At 49.3% G+C, this 19967-nt stretch overlaps 1 protein-coding gene across 1 annotated transcript in view; it reads right to left on the reverse strand.

The window, feature by feature from the left end:
- The window catches only part of KSR1 (kinase suppressor of ras 1), a 47888-nt gene that overhangs the window by 16896 nt on the left and 11025 nt on the right, over positions 1-19967 (reverse strand). Inside the window, exon 2 of the mRNA XM_064394567.1 lies at positions 4287-4427. Coding sequence (XP_064250637.1) covers positions 4287-4427 — 141 coding nt within the window. The remainder of the gene's footprint in view (positions 1-4286; positions 4428-19967) is intronic.

Consider the following 19967-nt stretch of genomic DNA (forward strand, 5'->3'; position numbering starts at 1 on the left):
GGGGCACCTGGAGCCCTTGGCAGGGAAGGGGAGCCCTGGCAGCAGTGGAGACTGTCTTCCAGGAGCTGTTTACACTGGGGAGGGGCCTTCAGCTGGAACACTGAAGGAATTTTATAGCTCAAGGAAGCCTGCAGGACAGAGTTAATTTGCATACACACAATTAGCACATCCAGGATCTCTGCTATCTGGCCGGCCAGCCAGAGCTCCTGCTGCCAGACCCATGGAAATCCCCAGCAAACAGCCACGGTCCTCATGGCCTGTTCATGCAGATATGCTGACAGAAAAAGATGAGAGGATACAGCTGGGGAAACCTGATAGGCGTAGGCAGATCTGCCTCTTCTATCCCCCATCCAAAGGATGCAGTCACAAAAACCCCTCACAACTCCTCAATGACAGATCTGCTACAAGCTGGGCCACCCTGTGCAGACAGAACCCTCTGCCATGGGCTCACAGCAGCAGCCCTTGGCAGGGGCATTTTCACAGGGGCAGCACAAGGCTCTGGGCAGACAATTCCTGCTCAAGGCATGAGCCCTTCCTGCTCTGCTCCTGCTGTGCCCAGCCCTGTCCCTGCCTTGCTCAGCTCTGCAGCTCTTTGGCATCAATGCTGGCTGGGGATGGGCTTCAGAGGCAGGCAGGAGTATCCCAGAAAAGGGTACAATTGGGACTCAAATCTGTTCCCAAAAGGAACAGCCTCAAAGCAGCCCCAACCACAGCCCTGTCCCACCTGCTCCCAGGTACAATTGGGACTCAAATCTGTTCCCAAAAGGGACAGCCTCAAAGCAGCCCCAACCACAGCCCTGTCCCACCTGTTCCCAATCTCCCTGGTGACACAGCCCTGCTGATGGCCAGACCTGGGGCAGGATGTGCCCCTCCCTGTGCAGGACAGTTATCCACTCTAAAAACAGCTTTCCAAGCTTGACTGACTGGCACCCCTGCTCCACAGCCAGCAGGGCTGGCCCAGACATGCTTCAGAAGATGATAAGAATATGACTCTGTTCTTAAGTTAGTTTTTAAGACAGTGACAAGTTACATGTGGGAGCAAATACAATAGTTATGTTTCTGGGAAGCGCAGTGGTAAAGGCAGAGAAAATCGCTTTCTAGGCTGAAGAAAATAAGCCAACAGAATTTTTTTTAGTCTCTTCTATTTGGCAGACATACTCCAAGCTCAGAACCCAGTAAATAGCTCTGCAAGAGACTTCTTCCATCAGCTCAAGAGTGGAGACCGCACTCTCTTCTCATCCTCCTTCCCTGCCACTGCCCTCCCAATTCCTGACTCCAACTCCCAAGGCAATCAGGACAATCCAGATCAATTTTTCTAGGACCATTTTCAGAGCAACTTTTACCCACTCAAGATGACTACCTTCATCAACACACCTTCTGTCTGTAGGGCTCCTTGCCCTGTCTTTTCTAGGTCTCAGTTCAAGTACCTCTTTGCCCACTTTCACCCCAGCATATTTAACCATTTGTACATAATTTTTTGCATTAAACTACACATACAATCAATCTCTAGAACGGATCAGATTCTGGAACTCCTAAGCAAAAACAAGGACTCCAGCATTGCCTATAAGAATCCTTGAACAGCAAGTTACAGCACCACGTTAGCCCAGCTCCAAAGCAGAGCCTGCCACCACTTTCTATGATAAAAATCTATCTGGCAACTGATTAGAGGAACAGTATCAAAGCCACAGAAACAGCACAGGTTGGGGCGGGGGTTCCGAGCTCCTCGCCCCTCGGAAGCGTGCAGTCAGGCTCCCAGGGTGGGATGGCAGTGCCCACCTACCTGCGGGCCGGCGAGGTCGGCGCAGCCCAGCCCTCGCACCCGGCGCAGCGTCACCGGCTCGCTGCCGTCCGCGCCCGCGGCAGCTTTCGCTGCTGCCCAGCGCCACAAACACTGCATTGTGACTGCTGCAATCTCCTCCAGAACTAAAGGATTCTACAGGCAGTCATTACTCTCCTTTTAAATATAGGTTTTCAAAGAAATAAAGGAGCCCGGCAATTATAATCACCAGAGCTTTCGAGCTTCACAATGTCTACAGCAAGTCACTGAGCAAAAATAGTCTTCACTCAGGAGTAGAGGAGTCAGCAGATATTCTAAATTGGAGCTGCTGCTCTATTTCTGACAGGAGAGCCTGGGAGCTTCTGTGCTTCCCTGCATGGCAGCTTTATTTGGGAGAGGGCCGGGGGGAGCGAGGGGAGGGGAGGGGAGGGGAGACAGAGAAACAGAGCATTGTTCCTCTCACCGCTGAGCTAAAGAACTCCTGCAATTAGGCTGCTTTTCAACAGTGTTATGTCACAGATTAGCACAGTCTTGAAAATACTCCCTCCAGTAGCACTAGAAATGCAAAGGGAGTCAGAACCATTTAAAAAAGCAAAAATCCCATCAACCCAGGCCTTTCTCCTGGTTTGTCCCTGACAGGCACAGAGAGCCCTCCACTGCACCTCCTCCTGTGCCAGACCTGCTGTTCTGTTCAGCTCCAGAGGTGCCCAGGGCAGGGCTCTGAGGCAGCTCTTCTGAGACTCCATAGGTACTTGGCAACCTCTCCAACTAGTTTCAGAGCCTAAAAGGCACAAGAAGAGAGGGCTGTGTGCCAGGTGACCACACTGTGACACTTGGGCAGTTTTCCTCCTCTCTGCACCATTTTTTGGAAGCCTTAAGAAGGAAACCCAGCACGCCCATTTCCATTTTACAGCAAGCTAACAGTACCTGAGGGATGGGAAGCTGTTCCCAGTAGCACAGAGCCAGAACCACTCGAGGGTGCCCATTTCCACAGCAGGACCTGCTCAGCCCTGTCTGCAAAGGCTCCTCCCCATCCTGTCACAGGCAGTGTGCACAAAGCAGGACACCACTCTAGATTTTGTAATAACTAACCTATTAAAGCTCCTTCTGTCAGTGATTTCCATTTGGAAAGCTTTCAGCTGAAATGCAGTTCAACATGCTGTATGAAATCGAAACAACAGCAGGAATGATCCCATGATACCTGAGACATTTCTGAAAGGTAACTCATCCCAGACAGCTCTCAGCACTGTGCTGATGTCAGTGTCCAACACCAACAGTGGCTGCATGGCTATTTTTTGAGCAGTGAAATAACAGGATCAAAAAAAAAATCAAAATCACTGCAAGAGCAGAGCACTTAGTTTATTAGCCCAGCTATTTCCACTTCCCCCAGCTCACAGCCTGTTCCAGCATGTCTACCCAGAAATTATTTTAATGACCCACAGGGTGTTGCAGTTCTGCTCTCTAGCTAAAACAAGTGATACAGAAGCTGCCTGCAGCTGCATGAAATGGATGCAGAACCCTTAAGAAATAAGCACACATATGGATCCCAGAGGAATTCCAGTGCTTTGTACACTTACAGTTCTGTCCCAGAAGGAACAGAGTTCATTCAACTGGACACTGCTTGGGAGGGGGCAGCAAGAGAGCACGAATCAAAATAATACAGATCTGGGAAATTCTTTCTGCCTTAGACCAAACCCGAATTTGTTCACCCCTTTTAGTGACCACACATACAGAAGGGCAGTCTCAACCCTCTCTGCTTCCCAAATTAGCAGGATGTGGCAGATTTGAACTGTCCACCTCCCTCCTCCCTTTTCTTCACCTCTTCCCCCTTCCTTTCTGTGGTCATCACAAAGGATTTATAAAAGAGCTACAAAGACATTCTTTTAGACTCAGGCAATTCCAGTAACCTTAGAAACCAATACTAGCTGGGAGCCTGGCAGTTTGGCCACAGCAACAGGCTGCTTTTGTTCTCTCATTGTCACTGCTGCACCTTTGGCTGTGCCACCCAAAACCTTGCTGGGCTGGAAGGCAACACCAGCACAACATTCAAAATGAACAGTAGGAAATAAAAGGAACAACTTGGTCCTGAACCCATACTGTTTCACCAGAGACCACTTAGTTACATCAGAACCAAGCTGGGATAACGTCCATGAAAATTTGTGGAATTTTTCAGCCAGGCAGATTCCTGCTGAGGTCAAAGAAAAATTTTGGTTGTTTAGCGATCAAAGGAAACTAAACGAGAACATTGTGACCTGGCCTGCAGAGGCAAAAATGGGAAAAAGAATAGCAAAAGCCTTTTCTGCCTTGTTTAGCCTGTCAGTGGACTGAGCTCTATGTGTGTGTGAGACTGTAACAATGGTCTGTTCTGGCTAATGCTGGACACAGAAAGTGCAGCACAGAACTGTTAGTATCCAAAAGGTAGTAGTGATTAAGTCCTGCTGGCTCTCAGACTCAGCAGGCAGCCGGGAATGGAGGGACAGGAGGCTCTGAGGGCGGTGTCCCCCCTTACCTGCACCACCTCCTTCCTGACGTTGACGATGTCCAGCCAGTCGTTGAAGCGGGGGTAGCTGTTGAGCTCGGCCGTGCGGTCGCTCAGGGGCACGCTCAGCTTGCACTGCCGCTGCCGGTGGATGTAGTCAATCAGCTTCCCCTGGGGACCCAGAACACAAACCGTGAGCTTCCCTGGCACGGGCTGGCCTCGCCAGGCCGTGCTGGCTTGTGAGCAGGGCTCTTTCGGACATAGAAGTGACATCCTCCTACGAGCTCTCAGGGAAATCCACGCAGTGCATTTCCCTCACACTGAGCATCTTTGCTCTGCAGCATCTCAGCAGAAGGCAGGACCTGCTCTGAACCCCCATCAACAGCAGTTCTGAGGCAGAAACAGCCCAAGTACCCAAAGACTCTGAGGCCTGTTATCTGATGGGCATTTCTATTCCAAAATCAACATGAAAACCAGCTAACTTAATAGAACAAAAATTCAGGCAGTTGGACTAGATGATTTCTGCACATCTTCTATTCTAAAGTTTTATTCCAAAGCTTTTATCACCTGACCATCTCATGGCAAATGCACTAAACAAAATTCTTCACTTAAGGCAAAAAAGAATAAAACAGCAAAAAGGAGTATTGTTTGTGCCTTATGTTTGCTTATCAAAAAGAAAATACTCTCCAAAGATTGCTCACTGTGTCACACATTCCCATGAGGCAGGCTTAAGCTTCAAAACCTTCCTAACAAAACAATGCCTCAAAGCAAGTTAGTTGATCCATGATTTATAAATCAAAACATGTCCTTAGTCAACAAATTTTAGTATATGGGACATGATCAGACTGAAAATGTAAAGGAAAGAGCAATAATAGATTCTTTGACCATTATCATGTGTCTCCTCTTACAGTTTAAGTGCTTTCCTATGAAGTTAGTCGAGAGCATGTTTTATGAGCAATCTATTCCTTACAACTATCAGCTGTAACAAGTTTGTCCCTGCCCACACACCAAATTCTGACAGCAGTGCCATGCAGCTTGAGATTTATCAAAAAGTGTGTGAATACTGAAGTGATGCCAATTCCTGTAATGCCCAGAGCAATGCAAAGCACTGCCATTCCCAGGAGAGGCAATCCAGGACTGCCATGTCCTAGAAACTCAGCCATCCCTTTGCCCTGTCACTCTGACCACCCTGCTGAAACCAGAGGAGCCTTCTCACCACAACTTCCCAACAGGGCTTTGGAGCACCAGCCCTGCAATGAACTGGAAATCCCAACCACTCGTTCTCAGTACCTCTTTTTATATAAAGGGGCTGACAGCACTTCCTTTTTTCCACCCCTGCTCTGCTTCCTCTGGCCAGAGCAGAGCAGGGCAGGGCAGGGCCAGCCTCGGGAGGGATGGCTGTGGGCTCAGCAGTGCCTGGCCCCAGGGGCTGCCACACTGTGCTGCTGCTGTGTGCCAGGCAGTGCCCAGGGGCTCCGTCCCTGCATGTGTGCCATGTGCTGGGCACCGTGTGATGGGCAGGGGCTGCTGCTGGCTGTGCTCTGGCTGACCTCTCTGCACCAGCCCCTCAGCTGTGCCCTGCCCTGAGCTCCCCTGGCTCTGGAGCAGGAGCTGGGATCCTGCAGGGAGCTGGGATCCCCCAGGGAACTGGGATCCTGCAGGGGACTGGGATCCTGCAGGGAGCTGGGATCCTGCAGGGAGCTGGGATCCTCCAGGCAGCTGGGATCCTGCAGGGAGCTGGGATCCCCCAGGGAACTGGGATCCTCCAGGGGACTGGGATCCTGCAGGGAGCTGGGATCCTGCAGGGAGCTGGGATCCTCCAGGGAGCTGGGATCCCCCAGGGGACTGGGATCCTGCAGGGAGCTGGGATCCTCCAGGCAGCTGGGATCCTGCAGGGAGCTGGGATCCTGCAGGGAGCTGGGATCCTGCAGGGAGCTGGGATCCCCCAGGCAGCTGGGATCCTGCAGGGAGCTGGGATCCCCCAGGGAGCTGGGATCCTCCAGGGGACTGGGATCCTGCAGGGAGCTGGGATCCTGCAGGGAGCTGGGATCCCCCAGGAGACTGGGATCCCCCAGGAGACTGGGATCCCCCAGGGAACTGGGATCCTGCAGGGAGCTGGGATCCCCCAGGGAGCTGGGATCCCCCAGGAAACTGGGATCCTACAGGGGACTGGGATCCCCCAGGCAGCTGGGATCCCCCAGGGAGCTGGGATCCCCCAGAGATCCCTGTGCACGCTGGGGCACACACGTGTCACGGGCTGCCTCAGGGCTGACCTTCTGCTTTCTCACTGTCACACGTCCTCTCCCACAACAGCCTGCCCACAGGGCTCTCCTGTTCACTGCCATGGCAGAAAGAAGCTTGCAGGTGCTGTCCCAAGGATTTTCCTGCTTGGGGCTTGGTTTAAATTTTCTTTCTTCTCAGTGTGCTCTTCCCCTCTATGGACACTGACACTGGGCAGGCTGGGATGAGTAGATGGGCAAGGGCCCCTCAGGACAGGCAGAAAGAAGAGGCTGCAGGAAGTTTGGAGACTCAACAGCCCCCAGCATGCCAAAAATCAGCTTACACAAATGAGAAACAGCTTCCCAACTGTGCAATAGCTATGTCATGGAAAAGAGAAGGAAGACAGAAATCACCCAATCCTTGTCTCTCTGCAGAAGCCACTCGAGGGAAGGGCCAATGATGATATGTGTTCTGATATACAAACTGCAACCACAACATCCAGCCCCAGGCAAGCAGCTCAGCGGGTTTGTGAGCCTCTACATGGAATTCCCAGGGCACTGGGGGATGTTGCTGCTGCTGCCCCTGGCTCACCTCACCCTTCCCCATTCCTGGGCCTGCCACAGGGTTGCAGAGCACTTGGGGACAGAGGCAAGGTTGCACAGTGATTTTGGAACTGGTACAGCCAGCCCTGATGGGCCTGTGTCTGCAGCAGCAGCTCAGCTCTGCAGTCTGACTGTAATCTGTTATTTTAGTGTAGGATCTCCCATCAGGCAAGATTTATTTTTCCTGGAAGAAGGATGAGCTATCAGCTATACTCTGTAAAGCCAGAGCTCCACACTTCGTTACATGGAACACTAATTACAGGCAAATGCCCTAAAAGCAGCACATGATCCAGAATAAAGCAGGGAACTGCAGGCAATGGAGGTGTCAGAATGTGTTCCCAAAAACCACAGTGAAAGGAAAGGAGGGCTTAGCATGTATTTATAAATGAAAAATCACAAATTATGTAAAAGAAACTATTCAGAAAGTGTGTGGCCCACGTTACCCAGCTCAGTGCAGTGTCACGAGGACAGCACGCTGCTGGAGGCAGGATATTGCTGAGGTACAGCCACTGCCTTTGCACTCCTCACAGAGGTTCTGCTGGCCAGCCTCAGAGTAACTCCAGGAGCATCACATGAGTCAGAGAGCAGAGCTGGGCTGCGCTCCTGGCCCTGCCGCTGACCCGATCTGTGTGATCAGGAGCAAATGCAGCAATCCCTCCCCCTCTGCCTGCTCCTCCTGCACAACTCCCTGGAGCAGGCGCCAGCCTCAGCTGCTCTGGTACTGCTTAAAAAAACACTGGTTCAGGAATTTCCCCTTCCCAGGTGGCATCCATAGCATAAACTCCTCAAGGACACTGCTGCAAGGGACTCTGTGCAGCACGGATTTCAACGTCGAAGTTTTCTCCTTTGCTGGAATGTAACAAACTCTCCAAAATGGATAAGCACTCTGGCAGCACAGGTCTGTGTGTCTCAGAGGGCCAAGGCTGGTTTTTCCCGGATAACTCTTTCGCATTTACTCCTCAAGTCAAAATTTGTTTTCCTCTAGTCCTATAAATAGTGTATTTGCATTCTCTTCCCAGCCTACATGCACCACGCTTTTCCCCTAGGATGAATTTCATTTTGTTGTTTCCTGCCCAGACTTTTTACTAAACTACATGGTTTGGCTTTAATAGCTGAGCTGTTGCAAAACCCTTTTCTGAGAATATAATAAAATTTCTGGGTTCAGTGACGCACATAAAAACCCACAACCAGCACACAGGTCTCCAACCACAAACTAGACTGAGAGATAAAGCCAATAGTAGCTACTCACTGCCTGCTTGCTAAATGGCACGTCCTACTCATCACAAATGGCAAACCCCACAGCAGGAGCAGCAATACCCCCACTGCCTCGAGCCCACAGAGATGGGAAAGGACAAGAAGAGACACAGGATCTGGAGCAGCTGGAGCCCATCACTGATTCCAGGGCAGAGCCCTGCTGCTGTGCCTGGGCAGCTGATGGCCAGGACACCAGTCCTCATTGCTCTGAGAGGGGCACATGCTGCCAGGTGCTCCTGATGCATGTTCACCTCCTCACAGCGCCTTTAAAAGATCCCTTTACAGCACAGATGAGAAGCAGGTCCAAGAAGTTTAGGAGAAAACTGCCCAGCTTGTACTTTTTTATTTATTTCTGCAAAATAAACAGCAGATCTCTTGAGATGCAAGTCTGCTCGTATCCATGACCTCCAGCCAACAGCTGGGACTTCAGAAGATGATAAACAAAAATCAAATGCCCACAAGTTTTTCAGCTGCACTTCTGCAGACATGGCACAGAGAAGCATCAGAAAAATCAGATCACTGACACTGGGATGCAGAATTCAGGAGATATTACAAGGAAGAGCTGGAAGAATTCTGTAGTTAAACTGCAGCCCAGGTATTTCTGACCTCTAGTTAACTGATCAGAAATCACATTCTAGCTTCTTCATTTGTCAGAGAATATTAATAGTTATGCTGTCTAACCAGATAAATCAAGTTTCATGTATTTGGGGGTCAATTCTCCCCAAGCTTCTTGTTGATTATGTTTTATTTGTGTTTAGAAAAGTGGCATATTTTTCCAGAGTCACTAAAAGGCATTAAACTTAGACCTATTGCAGCTTCTGCACTTGGTCAAAAACCCAGTCTGAATCCAATGCACTTGATCCAAATAAACATGGAAAAAGGAGCAAAGGCTAGAAGTCTCCCCATTTCTCTGAAGGCTTCTGTGGCTTAGTCTCATGCTTTTAATCTGCATATCTTGAAATGCTCTATACATGCAGCAAAAATAATAATTTTCAATTGCCAAAAAAAAGGGAAACCATAGCAGAGAGTAGAAATTATAAACCAAACTTGGGGACAGGCAGAGGGAGGACTCTGCTGTACCAAGGTGCCAGCCAAGATTTCTTCAGAATATCAACAGTTGGAGACCAAGTTTGATTCAATCCTACGTTTCACAACCAAATGCCATGTTTTCACACTTTCACAGAACTTATAATCTGCTCAGTGAAGCCTGCAACTTTTCTTGTTGACTTGAAACATACGCAATGTTTAGAAGAGGAGTTTTGCAATACCCAAAACAAACAACTGTCATGATTTATCAACAAATCAAGCACATGGTTAAAAGCAGATCCTATTGCTCCTGTGCCCGGAGATGAAATCTCAGGGAGCCTGGCAACACTGGAGGAGACAATAAACATGAGCTTACAGGGAAACTTCCAAGGCTACAACCAAGTCCTGCAATTTACCCAGCTGGTGCTGAGGCTTTAAAAGGCTCAGATCAATGTATGGCCCAGCTCTTGCATGTGGTTAAGAGAAATGCAAATCATCTATCTTGCCTCAGACAGGAATTAATCAGGAAGGAACTCCTCTATTAAGCTCCTGCCAAGAAGCAGCCCAGAGGGCAGGGAGCACTCCCTGAAGCTCCCCAGCAGCTCCTGGTGCAGCAGGACACTACACTGGCCCGACCAGGATCAGAGCGTGGGGGATGCTCTGCATTTCTGCCTCCTCAGACAGAAGACAAAACTTCTGAACTGGAGTTTATCTGCACAGGGCACTGGGGAAAGTCAGATGAGTCATCTGAAGGCATCAGTGAAAGTGGATTCCCTTCACACCTTTGGCTGACTCTTATCTATTCTCCCCAGTGCCATTATACACACAAACGCTATGTCAGATCAAACAAACCTTCCAGGCCACCCGAGCATTGAAGAGAACATAAAAAGGTCAGAATTGGACTTACCAAATCTGTCTCTGAAGTCATGCTTGGCAACCATGTGAGAAACTGATAAAGATCTCACCAGCTGCTGGAAGAGCAGCAGCAGCATGTGAGGATACTTCAGGGCACTTTCTCAAAGCCATCCAGTTTTAAGTGAAAAAAGGGTGCAGCAGGGTTGATCCATGCAAGGGAAGGACCCAGGATGTCACTTTATACAGCACACTGAGATCTGGGGCAGAGCCTGGGCTCTGGAGAGCTCAAAAAGCCTCTGTGCAGGTGCCCACACCTGGAACCAACCCCTCCCCTGTGAGACACCCACCACAGCCACTCCAAGTGCAGGGTCAGTGCCTGCTCTGCCTCAGGACCTACCCTGGAAACAGCCTCCAAAGCAGCCCTGCCCCTGTGGGCTTGGAGAGAGGAGCACAACAGAACTAACAAGTCCCCAGATCCCGCACTACCCGTGTGGGAATGCCAGACTGGTGGAAACAGCAAACACCAAAGAGGTGCAAGTGTTGGCTGGTTCTCCAGCTGGGACTGAAGTCAGCCATGCTGAGCGTGTCCTGGGCAGAACCTTCCCCAGAAGCAGGAATCAAGGCCATCTCAGGTGTGATCAGAGAGCTGCTGAGCCTGAACACGGGTGTGGGCCAGAGGGGTCTCCAAGGAACACGCCAGGACAAGGGTCTGAGGAGGGGACTGGAACAGGGCACCACTGCACAGAAAGAGTGCCGAGGTGTGCTCAGTGCGGGTGGGGGATCACAGAACACAGCCCTAGGCTCAGCTCTGCCAGGGACCTGCAGGCAGAGGACAGGCTTCTCTGGGCTGGGCAGCCAGCCATCCAACCAGCTCTGCTCCGGTGTGAGGGTCTGCAGGGCCTTCAGCTGACACCGACCCAACCGTGCCCCAGCTCTGCCCCGAGCACTGAGCTGCTCCTTTGTGAACCCAAGCTCGCAGCAGCTGACTCATCTGAATGCCCCCAGCTATCTGCATGGTTATCAGCATCTGATCACAGCACCACCAGCACCAACTGCAGCCTCAGAAAGTCTCATTTCCCCCTCTGTTCAGAGAACTCCTCCTTGAGCCTGTAGGTATAAAAGTACCTGACAAGAGTGTGAAGTGTTCCCTTTCTAGTACTGGGAGAATTGAACCACTGCCTGGTTTTGACTGGTTTAGAACCAAATCTGCTTGCTTAAACTGAGAGAGTGGGTCTGTACCCTTTTCACATGACATATGCTCAATTTGCAGGGAAATCTGATCCAAACCTGCTCATAGAACACTTCGTTCAGCCACAGAGAAAACCATCCTTCCCATCTGTGCTTCCATTGGGAACAGTCACATAATGCAGGATTCAGCTGGAGAGTCTCACAATCTCACCAATTTCCAACCTACCTTGAGATCAGCATGAAATTTCAACAGCTCTTTCCAAGACAAGCACAGGATTTGCACAGGACCCAAAGTATGAGGAAGAGAAGCAAAACAGTTCATTTCAAGGAATTATTTGTATCCTAAAAAATTAGGTCACTCCATTTGTCACCCACATGGCTTTGCCCTCAAAACCAATAGAACTGAAGCTACTAAAGGATGATATTGTGACCTGTATTTTCACCAGCCATGCATGGTAAAATAGGTATCAGACAAAATATTACAGAGAAATATCTGACAACAAAGTAACTTGCTTTATTTGAAGTGCCATGTGAGAAATAAAGGGGCTCACTTACTTACACATCAGCCTCTGACCTGCAGCCTGTGGAATTCATTCTCTACTTGAACCCAGCTGACTCATGCAGCAAGCAGCTTGGCAGAGAGCAGGACACCTGTCCAGCATGGGAGGCCTGCTTCTGCAGCTGGAGCTGTGCTGAAGCGGCAGCAGAGCCCGTGTTCCCTTGGCTGCATGTCCTATCCCCCTGCCCCGATCACACAGGTGCAGTCACAGGCTCCAGGGCTGGGGGGACTGCTGTGCTGGGCCACAGGCACAATGCCCTTGAGCAAGACTGGCTGCAGAACAGTGACACTGCTTTGAGTGCCACAAGCACCTCAGGAACATCAATACACTCAAAGGACACCGTGCCGTAGCACCTTGTTAAAAACAAGAAAGAGGAAGAAGGATTAAAATAGTTTGCACAAAGTGAAGAGCAGCTCTGAAAAGGGCCCATGAAAGCTCTCTCAGTGCTCTGCTCTAACCAGTGGCTCCCAGCAGCAGGGACTCTGAAAAGCAGAGGGAGTCAGAAGGATGCCAGGGATGGAACAAGCCCTGGGTGGCAGTCCCACCATGGAGCCCCAGTGCCAGCCCTGCTGCTCCTGCAGGACCCAGCTGTGCTGCTCAGGGACTTTGGGCTCACTTGTAACAGAAAAGGAAATAGTTCTCAATGCATTGCTAAACAAACCCTGCAAAACAGGACCCAGCACAAGCCAGCAGGAAAATGTGCAGGCAAGGTGTGCTGGGGGGAGAAGCCTTGGGAGAAACTGGTAAATACAGAGAGGCACAGGGGTAGGGAGAGATGGAACACCAGATGGATGGATTTTCCTTTGAACCCTCAGTCATGCCTGAGGCTGACACAATAGCCACTGCCCAAACACTACAGTATGTTATTTCTGCTTTGTCAAATGATGCAGACAGCATCATTTCTGGGTCACTTGGAGGCCACATACCACTCCTTTTCTTCTCCCCTCTTCTCTTTTTCACAATCCCAGCGACTGAGGCTGTAAACATTCAGTTGAAGCCTTCCCAGCTAAGAGTGGGAGGATGAAACTGCACAATCAAGTAGTTCCCTGAGCCTCATAACATAATTCTCTTCAAAGATTTCATCCCAGCGAGGCATCCGAGCCTAATGCAGCTACACGAACAGTGCTCTGCTTAAAGATCAGAGATTTCACACCCACTGAACACTAAAAATGAAAGCCCTCCCCCTTCCTTTGCAACCTGAGGACACACAAGTGTAACAGAATGACTGAGAGCATTCTGCAGACTAAGAACTGTACTTGCCATTTGCTGAGCACAGCCCTGCTGCTGCCACATCAGCTCTGCTCCTCTCAGCTCACAGCTCTCCAGCACCAGCGAGCTTCTTCACCTCAGGCAGGCTTCACCAGGCTCAGCTGTGCCTCCATACGGAGCACAGCAACCTGCTCCTGCCCCGAGCCTCTCCTGAGGAGCCCTGCTCCACTCTGCCCCACAGCCCTGCCCCGAGCCTCTCCTGAAGGGTTCTGCTGCTCCACTCTGCCCTACAGCCCTGCTCCGAGCCTCTCCTGAAGGGTTCTGCTGCTCCACTCTGCCCTACAGCCCTGCTCCTGCCTGAGCCTCTCCTGAGGAGCCCTGCTCCACTCTGCCCTACAGCCCTGCCCCGAGCCTCTCCTGAAGGGTTCTGCTGCTCCACTCTGCCCTACAGCCCTGCCCCGAGCCTCTCCTGAAGGGTTCTGCTGCTCCACTCTGCCCTACAGCCCTGCTCAGACTCCCCATCCCTCACGGAGCTGGTGCATGGCCATTGAGCAGGCATGGATTTACCCTGCTGTGAAGAATACCACACAGGCTTCTCCAAGTACTGCAGGTAAACAAGTACCTGTCCAACCCTGTGAAGCCCTACAGAGGCAAATGCAGCCCAAACATAACACCAATACTCTGCTCCTCTCTATAATTATTCAACATCTTGGCAAACCCACTGGATCTCTCCTCCCACTAAGAAACCATTACCCCCCACCCCTGTGGGCTTTCCAAGGACTGCAGCAGAAGGCAGCAAGTGACAGGGAGTAAGACCATGGAAGGCTCAGAATGGGGAAAGGAAGCACCAGGCCATGCTCTGGGAGTAGGGGCTGTGTCACAGCCCATGGATCTCTCTGTAAAATTCAAAACTTAAAGTGCCTTTAAAGACAACATCCTCCATAGTTTTTATGATGGCACTAATCATTCTCACACATCTCTGACAGAACTCTCAGGTATATTTGGCTGATGGTTCAGGAAGTGGAAATAAAGACACCAACAAGCTGTGCATGTGTAAACTTAGAGCCTAAATAAAGGAGAGTTTACAGCAGACAATATAAAGCCAGACATTTCCTTCAGCAAGGTCAGGAAGAGAATGACTAATTGTAGCTCCCCGTCATATTCCTGCACTTCCCTTTCCTCACTGCAAGCCTCACTCTGCAGGTCCTGAGCACCTCGAGCTGGCACAGACAGTGAGCTCCAAGGCAAACACCTTGGAGGAGGTCTGGACACTCCCCAGGACAGAACTGAGAGGTCTTGGAAGGAATCAAGCTCCTTCAGTGGAGCATTTAACTGCACACGATGGTGTCCCTAATCCCAAACGCTTTTTCCCATTTTTCTTCCCCTGCCTTCCCAGCGATCTTCCTTTTGTCTTACACATTTCTTTTTCTGTAGCCTCCATAAAATACAAGCACAAACCTCCAGTCTCTACCATTCCCTCACGTACTGGCTGGGAAGGAGACAGATTAGCAGTTTGTTCTCAGGCTTATTAGCACACCAAGGGAAGGAAACAAAAACATAACAAAATCAAATCCTCTGCTTGTTTGACTCAATTATTTGAGCACTTGCAGAGTTCCACCTTCCCCTCCTCCACGGCACACACAGTTCCCCAGGCTGCTGCTGGGCTTTGGGGAAGAGGTTTACACAGAAAAGTGTTCAATCTCTGTAGGAGCAGGTTGCAGGTCTTGGAGCTGAAGACGTTCTGTCTCTGCACCCTGGGAAATCTCAGCTAAGAAACTGTATTCTCCAAAATACTCCCAATTATTGGGTTTCTGCTAGAAAGAATTGAGCTATTTTGGCAAAGACTGGGGTCACATTTCTCTTTTCACAGACGTTGAGTGAGAAAGCTGCCATGGCTCACTGCTCACATTTTGTTTTTCAAAAAATCTCCTTGGGGCTCTCTCTTACTGGTTCACGTTTGCCTGTAGCAACCATGAGAGGTTTCTATCATTAGTTAAATACAAATACAGGATTTAGAGTGCAGACACCTGAACCCAGATTGCCAACCACGAAAACAACATTTTTTTCTTATGACCCTGAGACTTTCACCCAAACCATGCTGTGCCCACTTAAAAAGTAGAGGAAAATACAGCTGCTGACCCAGTAATAGCTGTATGAGGAAAAATACAGAGGGGACTGATAAGCAGCAATTGGCCATACACCAGACAGTTCTGCAACAGCTACCTGGCATCATACAGCAGCCTGGAAACATTTGAATCAACACTTGAGAAAAGATCATAAATACAAAGATAACAAGCTCCAAGCTCAGCATCTTTCAGGCAGGTACAATATCCATGACTTTTGTGAATTTCCACAGAAACTTCACACACCACATTTGTCTCTGTACCTAAACAGAACAGGAGGTTGGGGTTGGGTTGGTTTTCCTTTGGTTTTGTTAATTTAAGAGAAGTGTATTGTGACAGTTGGCTAAAACCAAGTTTCTCAACCAATTTTCAAAGCATTCTATGGAAGCAAATTAAAGTTCTCAAAACACATTCTTCTAATAAAAATCGGCATTAAATATACAATGGAAGAAAATGTGCCAGTTCAGAATCAGAGTTTAAGCATTTTGCTTGTGTGTCCAAAAATTATTTTATGCAGAATTTGTGAAAAATCTGAGCCTGACATTTTTGCTCCAGCTGGGGGTTGGAAAAAGGCCTTTAGAGCAGCAAAGTTCTCACATTTGCCATCACTTCCACAATTCAGGAAAAAATCTAGAGCATCAGACTGTAAGAAATATTTCTAAAACATTATTTATACACTTGTATGCTTTCATTCCATTTCTCTTTTCATGCTCTACAGGCTCTTTAGGAAACACTCTTCAGAAAACTTCTTCATCACCCCTCTGCATTCCTTGTGCTGAGTTGCATGCCTTTTGTCTGACAGTATCTCCTTGGATTATGTGCTGGAGAGCAGCTGAGCAGGCTCTGCGTTCAGGGCTCCAACTGCCCCTGCTGAGCCCAGAGGAGGGACTCGCTGTGCTGAGCCCCATCCACCAGAAACACACAAAACCCGAACTGCTGAGGGGAAAAGAAAAAGCCATTGTAACAGCCTGTGTGCTAGTCTGTCGTGGAAATACTCTCCTCCCAAGGAGCAGGGGAAGCACAAAGGGATTCTGTGTTGCATTTCTCTGCCTGCCAGCGGGACAGCTCTGAGTGCTGGATACAAATCCATGCCACAGGAGTTGAGATCTTTCACTGCAGCCAAGCAGCTCTGCTTCCATCGTTGCACTAAGATCTCTCATGGGTTTGTCCGACTCCTTTCATTCACACTACTTCACCTTGATCTCTCCAAAAGGAACATGGATAAGTTAGGCATTACTGAAAATCCTGGATCCTGAGAATTCTGTAGAAAGCTGCAATGCCACACCTGTACAGTGGGAGACTAAATGCCACTGCTACTCTACTACACCTCCTGCCAGGTGTGCTGTGAAACACTACTGGGAGTAATTCTTTCTAGCACTCCTCCGGAATACCAAAGCCAGAAACACAGTGAAGGCCTATAAATGGCTAAGGGGTCCAGCAGATCTGCAGACAGCTTCTTACCTGTCTCACAGGCATAAAGTCAGTGCCCACACTCAGCTCTCCTAATATTTGGCTTGTCTGAAAATAGAGCACAAGCTGTCGTTCCACAGCTCAGTCACTCTGAGGATTTCCACAAATGCAAAACTTACAGTGCTCAGCCATCACAGGATGAGCAGACAAAATAGCAGGATTCCCTAAGTATCAGCAGTCTTGCTTTAGAATCAGCTTCTGAATCCAAAAATGTCTTGACCAAAAAGAAAAAAAAAACCTCTGTACCTCCATTCTTCCTTCATAGATAGTCTTATTTCTCTTTTGTGTTTTGGCAAAGGAAATTTATAAATTCAACTAGATTGTTTACAGTATAATCTTGAAAGTGCAAATAATCAGCAGCACATTATTATTAGCTATCCAGCTGTGATGTCATTCAAAGAACACTGGAGTACTGAAGTTATCTGAAACTTCCAGATGCCCTGATTTCCCCGAATGCTGGACGAGGTCCTGCCCGTGCTGCCCGTTACCCCAGCAGTACAGCTGAGCCTTGTGCTGGGTTAGGCTACAAACACAGGCATTTGGGAGCTCGACAGAAGCTCTGGAGCCCATTTCCATGCCTGCCTGCAAAGCCTCTGCATGTCCAGTCTTGCCTCTTGAGCACAGCCACTGCCAATCATTTCCTTCAGCTGAAAAGAGAAAGGCAGAGGACTGAGCACAGTCACCCAGAAATAGGAAGCTGTAGCATTACTCACTACCTTGAGGACCTGCCTGCTCTTCCTTTTCAATTACTCAGCAGATGTTCTCAAATCAGTTGCTCAGTTTCTACAGCACCTGCCAAAGCCCAGTTTCACAGGACACCATCCACCCACCGAGCTCAGCGAGGCACGTCCCGCTCCCCTGGGGCAGCCGGGAGGAGCCGGCGCTGGCAGCGAGCCTCGCCCGCTCTGCTGGGCACAGCCCGGGAGGATTCCCAACCACCCCAGCCCGGAGCTGCTCCCGAGGGCTGCTGCAACAAAAGGGCAAATCTACCCCCGTGAAGGAAAATGCTCTTTCCAAAAAAAGGCACAGTTCTTAAAAATTCCACTTTGCCACATACACTACAGTCCCCCGTGCCAAGGCTCCATGTTCTGTTCTCATGATGAAACTCAGGAATAGGTTTGCTTCAAATATTAATACAGAGGTGGGGGCTTCTGTCTTGTCTGGGGTATTTTGTCTTCTTGCAGAGAAAATAGAGTAGGGACATGGCTGAAAAAAACGTGCATTAAAAAAAAAAGTCAACTAGGAAATTGCTTAACTGGAATGTGGCAACTTGCCACATTCTCTTTTAAAACAGCAAAACAGCTTTATTTTAACAAGCTGCTATGAGATTGTACTTTGGGATTGTCAGGAAGAACAAAATACACTAAACCCCACTCTGCTCAAAATGCTTTGAACCTATAACCCAAGATTTTAAGAGGGAAAAAGAAAAGCTTTGGTATGTTCTGCCATGTAGTGGGATCGGAGATTTTCAGTTTGCTCACCCAATTATCAAGAATGCTCCCAGAGCACTGTGTACAGGCACAGAGACACAAAACACAGGACTGGAAAAGCTGTGAGTGTAACTGAGATGCAGGTACCTGAGATCAAAGCAGAGTTATTGGGATGAGCTGTGTGTTCTACTCTGCTCTAAAGCTGCTGGTCAGCTGCTGGGTTCTTTGACTGTTCAGTGAGGTTTTGTACTGGACTAGCTCTTCCTTCCTACTCCTCTGCTGCTCTGCAGGGCCACGGGCAGAGTGAGCAAGGCAACAGGAAGAGCAGGAGTGTAGGAGTCACCTCTGCAGAGACAGAGCAGGATGTGACCTCTGCTCCCTAAATGCTCAGATCCTCATAGCTGAGCTGGTCTCTCCCTAAAGGAAAGGCTATAGCAAGGACCAAGTGAAGCTGTTGATCTTGAGTCAGAAACTAAATTTAGTGATATCAGTAGCGCTTTGTAGCAGGAACTTAATTATTAACTACAAAGAAGTCAAATTATTGACTGCTCTGATGGATGCTTGCTAAACTAAGCTTAAACACTCTAGTATTTGATGGAACTTCAATTCTGCCAAACTTTTATCTCACAAGGTGCTGGTGGTGCTGCTCCTACCTGGAAGTATCCAGCTCCTGCAGCCTTGGAGCTCTGCTCAGGTAGGACAGAGTGTCTGGAAACCTGTGTGACCTGTTTGTCCAGCCCAGAGGCTCCCCTTCCCCACTGGCTGTGCAGGCCTACTGCACTCTGAATGTAACAGCCTCTGACCCCAGTTTGCTCCACGAGCTGCCTGGGCCCCGTTTCCCAGGGCAGCACAAATTCAGCTGCAAGGGGCAATGACAGCCAGCCACCACAAGTTAGTCTCATCTCCACATACAGCTACTGAGCTGTGCAAAGTGTCTTTTCAGCCTCAAATCTTAACAGAAGGCTGTATTAGTGTGCAGCAAAGTACAGTTGAGGGAGGCTACTAACTTGGTGCTCCCATCCTGGCGGTAGTTACACATGGATTGCTACTGCTGGGTCTGCACAAACACCAGGCATGGCTCCCCAACACTACGATTTCATACTCTGAGGGTAATTATTCACCTAGCTCAGCCTCCTTAATCTCCAGTCTCTCCAAGGGACTGTGGCCATAACTCCTGAACATGCCTGCCTTCTAAGTTATCCTAGATCCTGTCTACAAAGGGCTTCTGTAGGATCCTGGATAAAGAGAAAAAAGGCATTGCAGTTAAGATGATCAACTCAAAAGACAAAAACAGGGAGCTCCCACTGCTGCTTTACAGCTCAGTCCTCCATGTGTATCTTTTTCTAGTTAAAAAAGGGACCTCACTTAGTCCAGTATGGATGAGTGCTGAAGCAGCTTCTTGCAGTGCTTCAGCTCCCGCTTGCTCTTCCTGTTTAGCTGAAACCCTTGTGTATGAAGCTAAGTAAAACTGACCTAGAGGTTGTTTATGCTTTCAAAGGGTATATGGTCTGTGCTGGAAATGAGTACCTCGATGCAGCCTGACTCCCTACTACAATAATAACTGGAAATGAACTCTGGACCATCAGTTCCCAAGCACTCTGGGTTAGATCACGTTGCACAAGGAATATCCCCGCCTGGGGGAGGGGAAAGCTCTCAGTGACACGGAGCAGCACCTTCTGCTGCAAAGGCTCTCCCAGCAGCTGCACAAGGCTTGGGACCAGGGAGGATCCATATGGAACCAACAAACAGCAACGGCAGACAGAGAGAGGAAAAC

This window comes from Passer domesticus, chromosome 19 (assembly GCF_036417665.1).
Source record: "Passer domesticus isolate bPasDom1 chromosome 19, bPasDom1.hap1, whole genome shotgun sequence".
Classification (NCBI taxonomy): Eukaryota; Metazoa; Chordata; class Aves; order Passeriformes; family Passeridae; genus Passer; species Passer domesticus.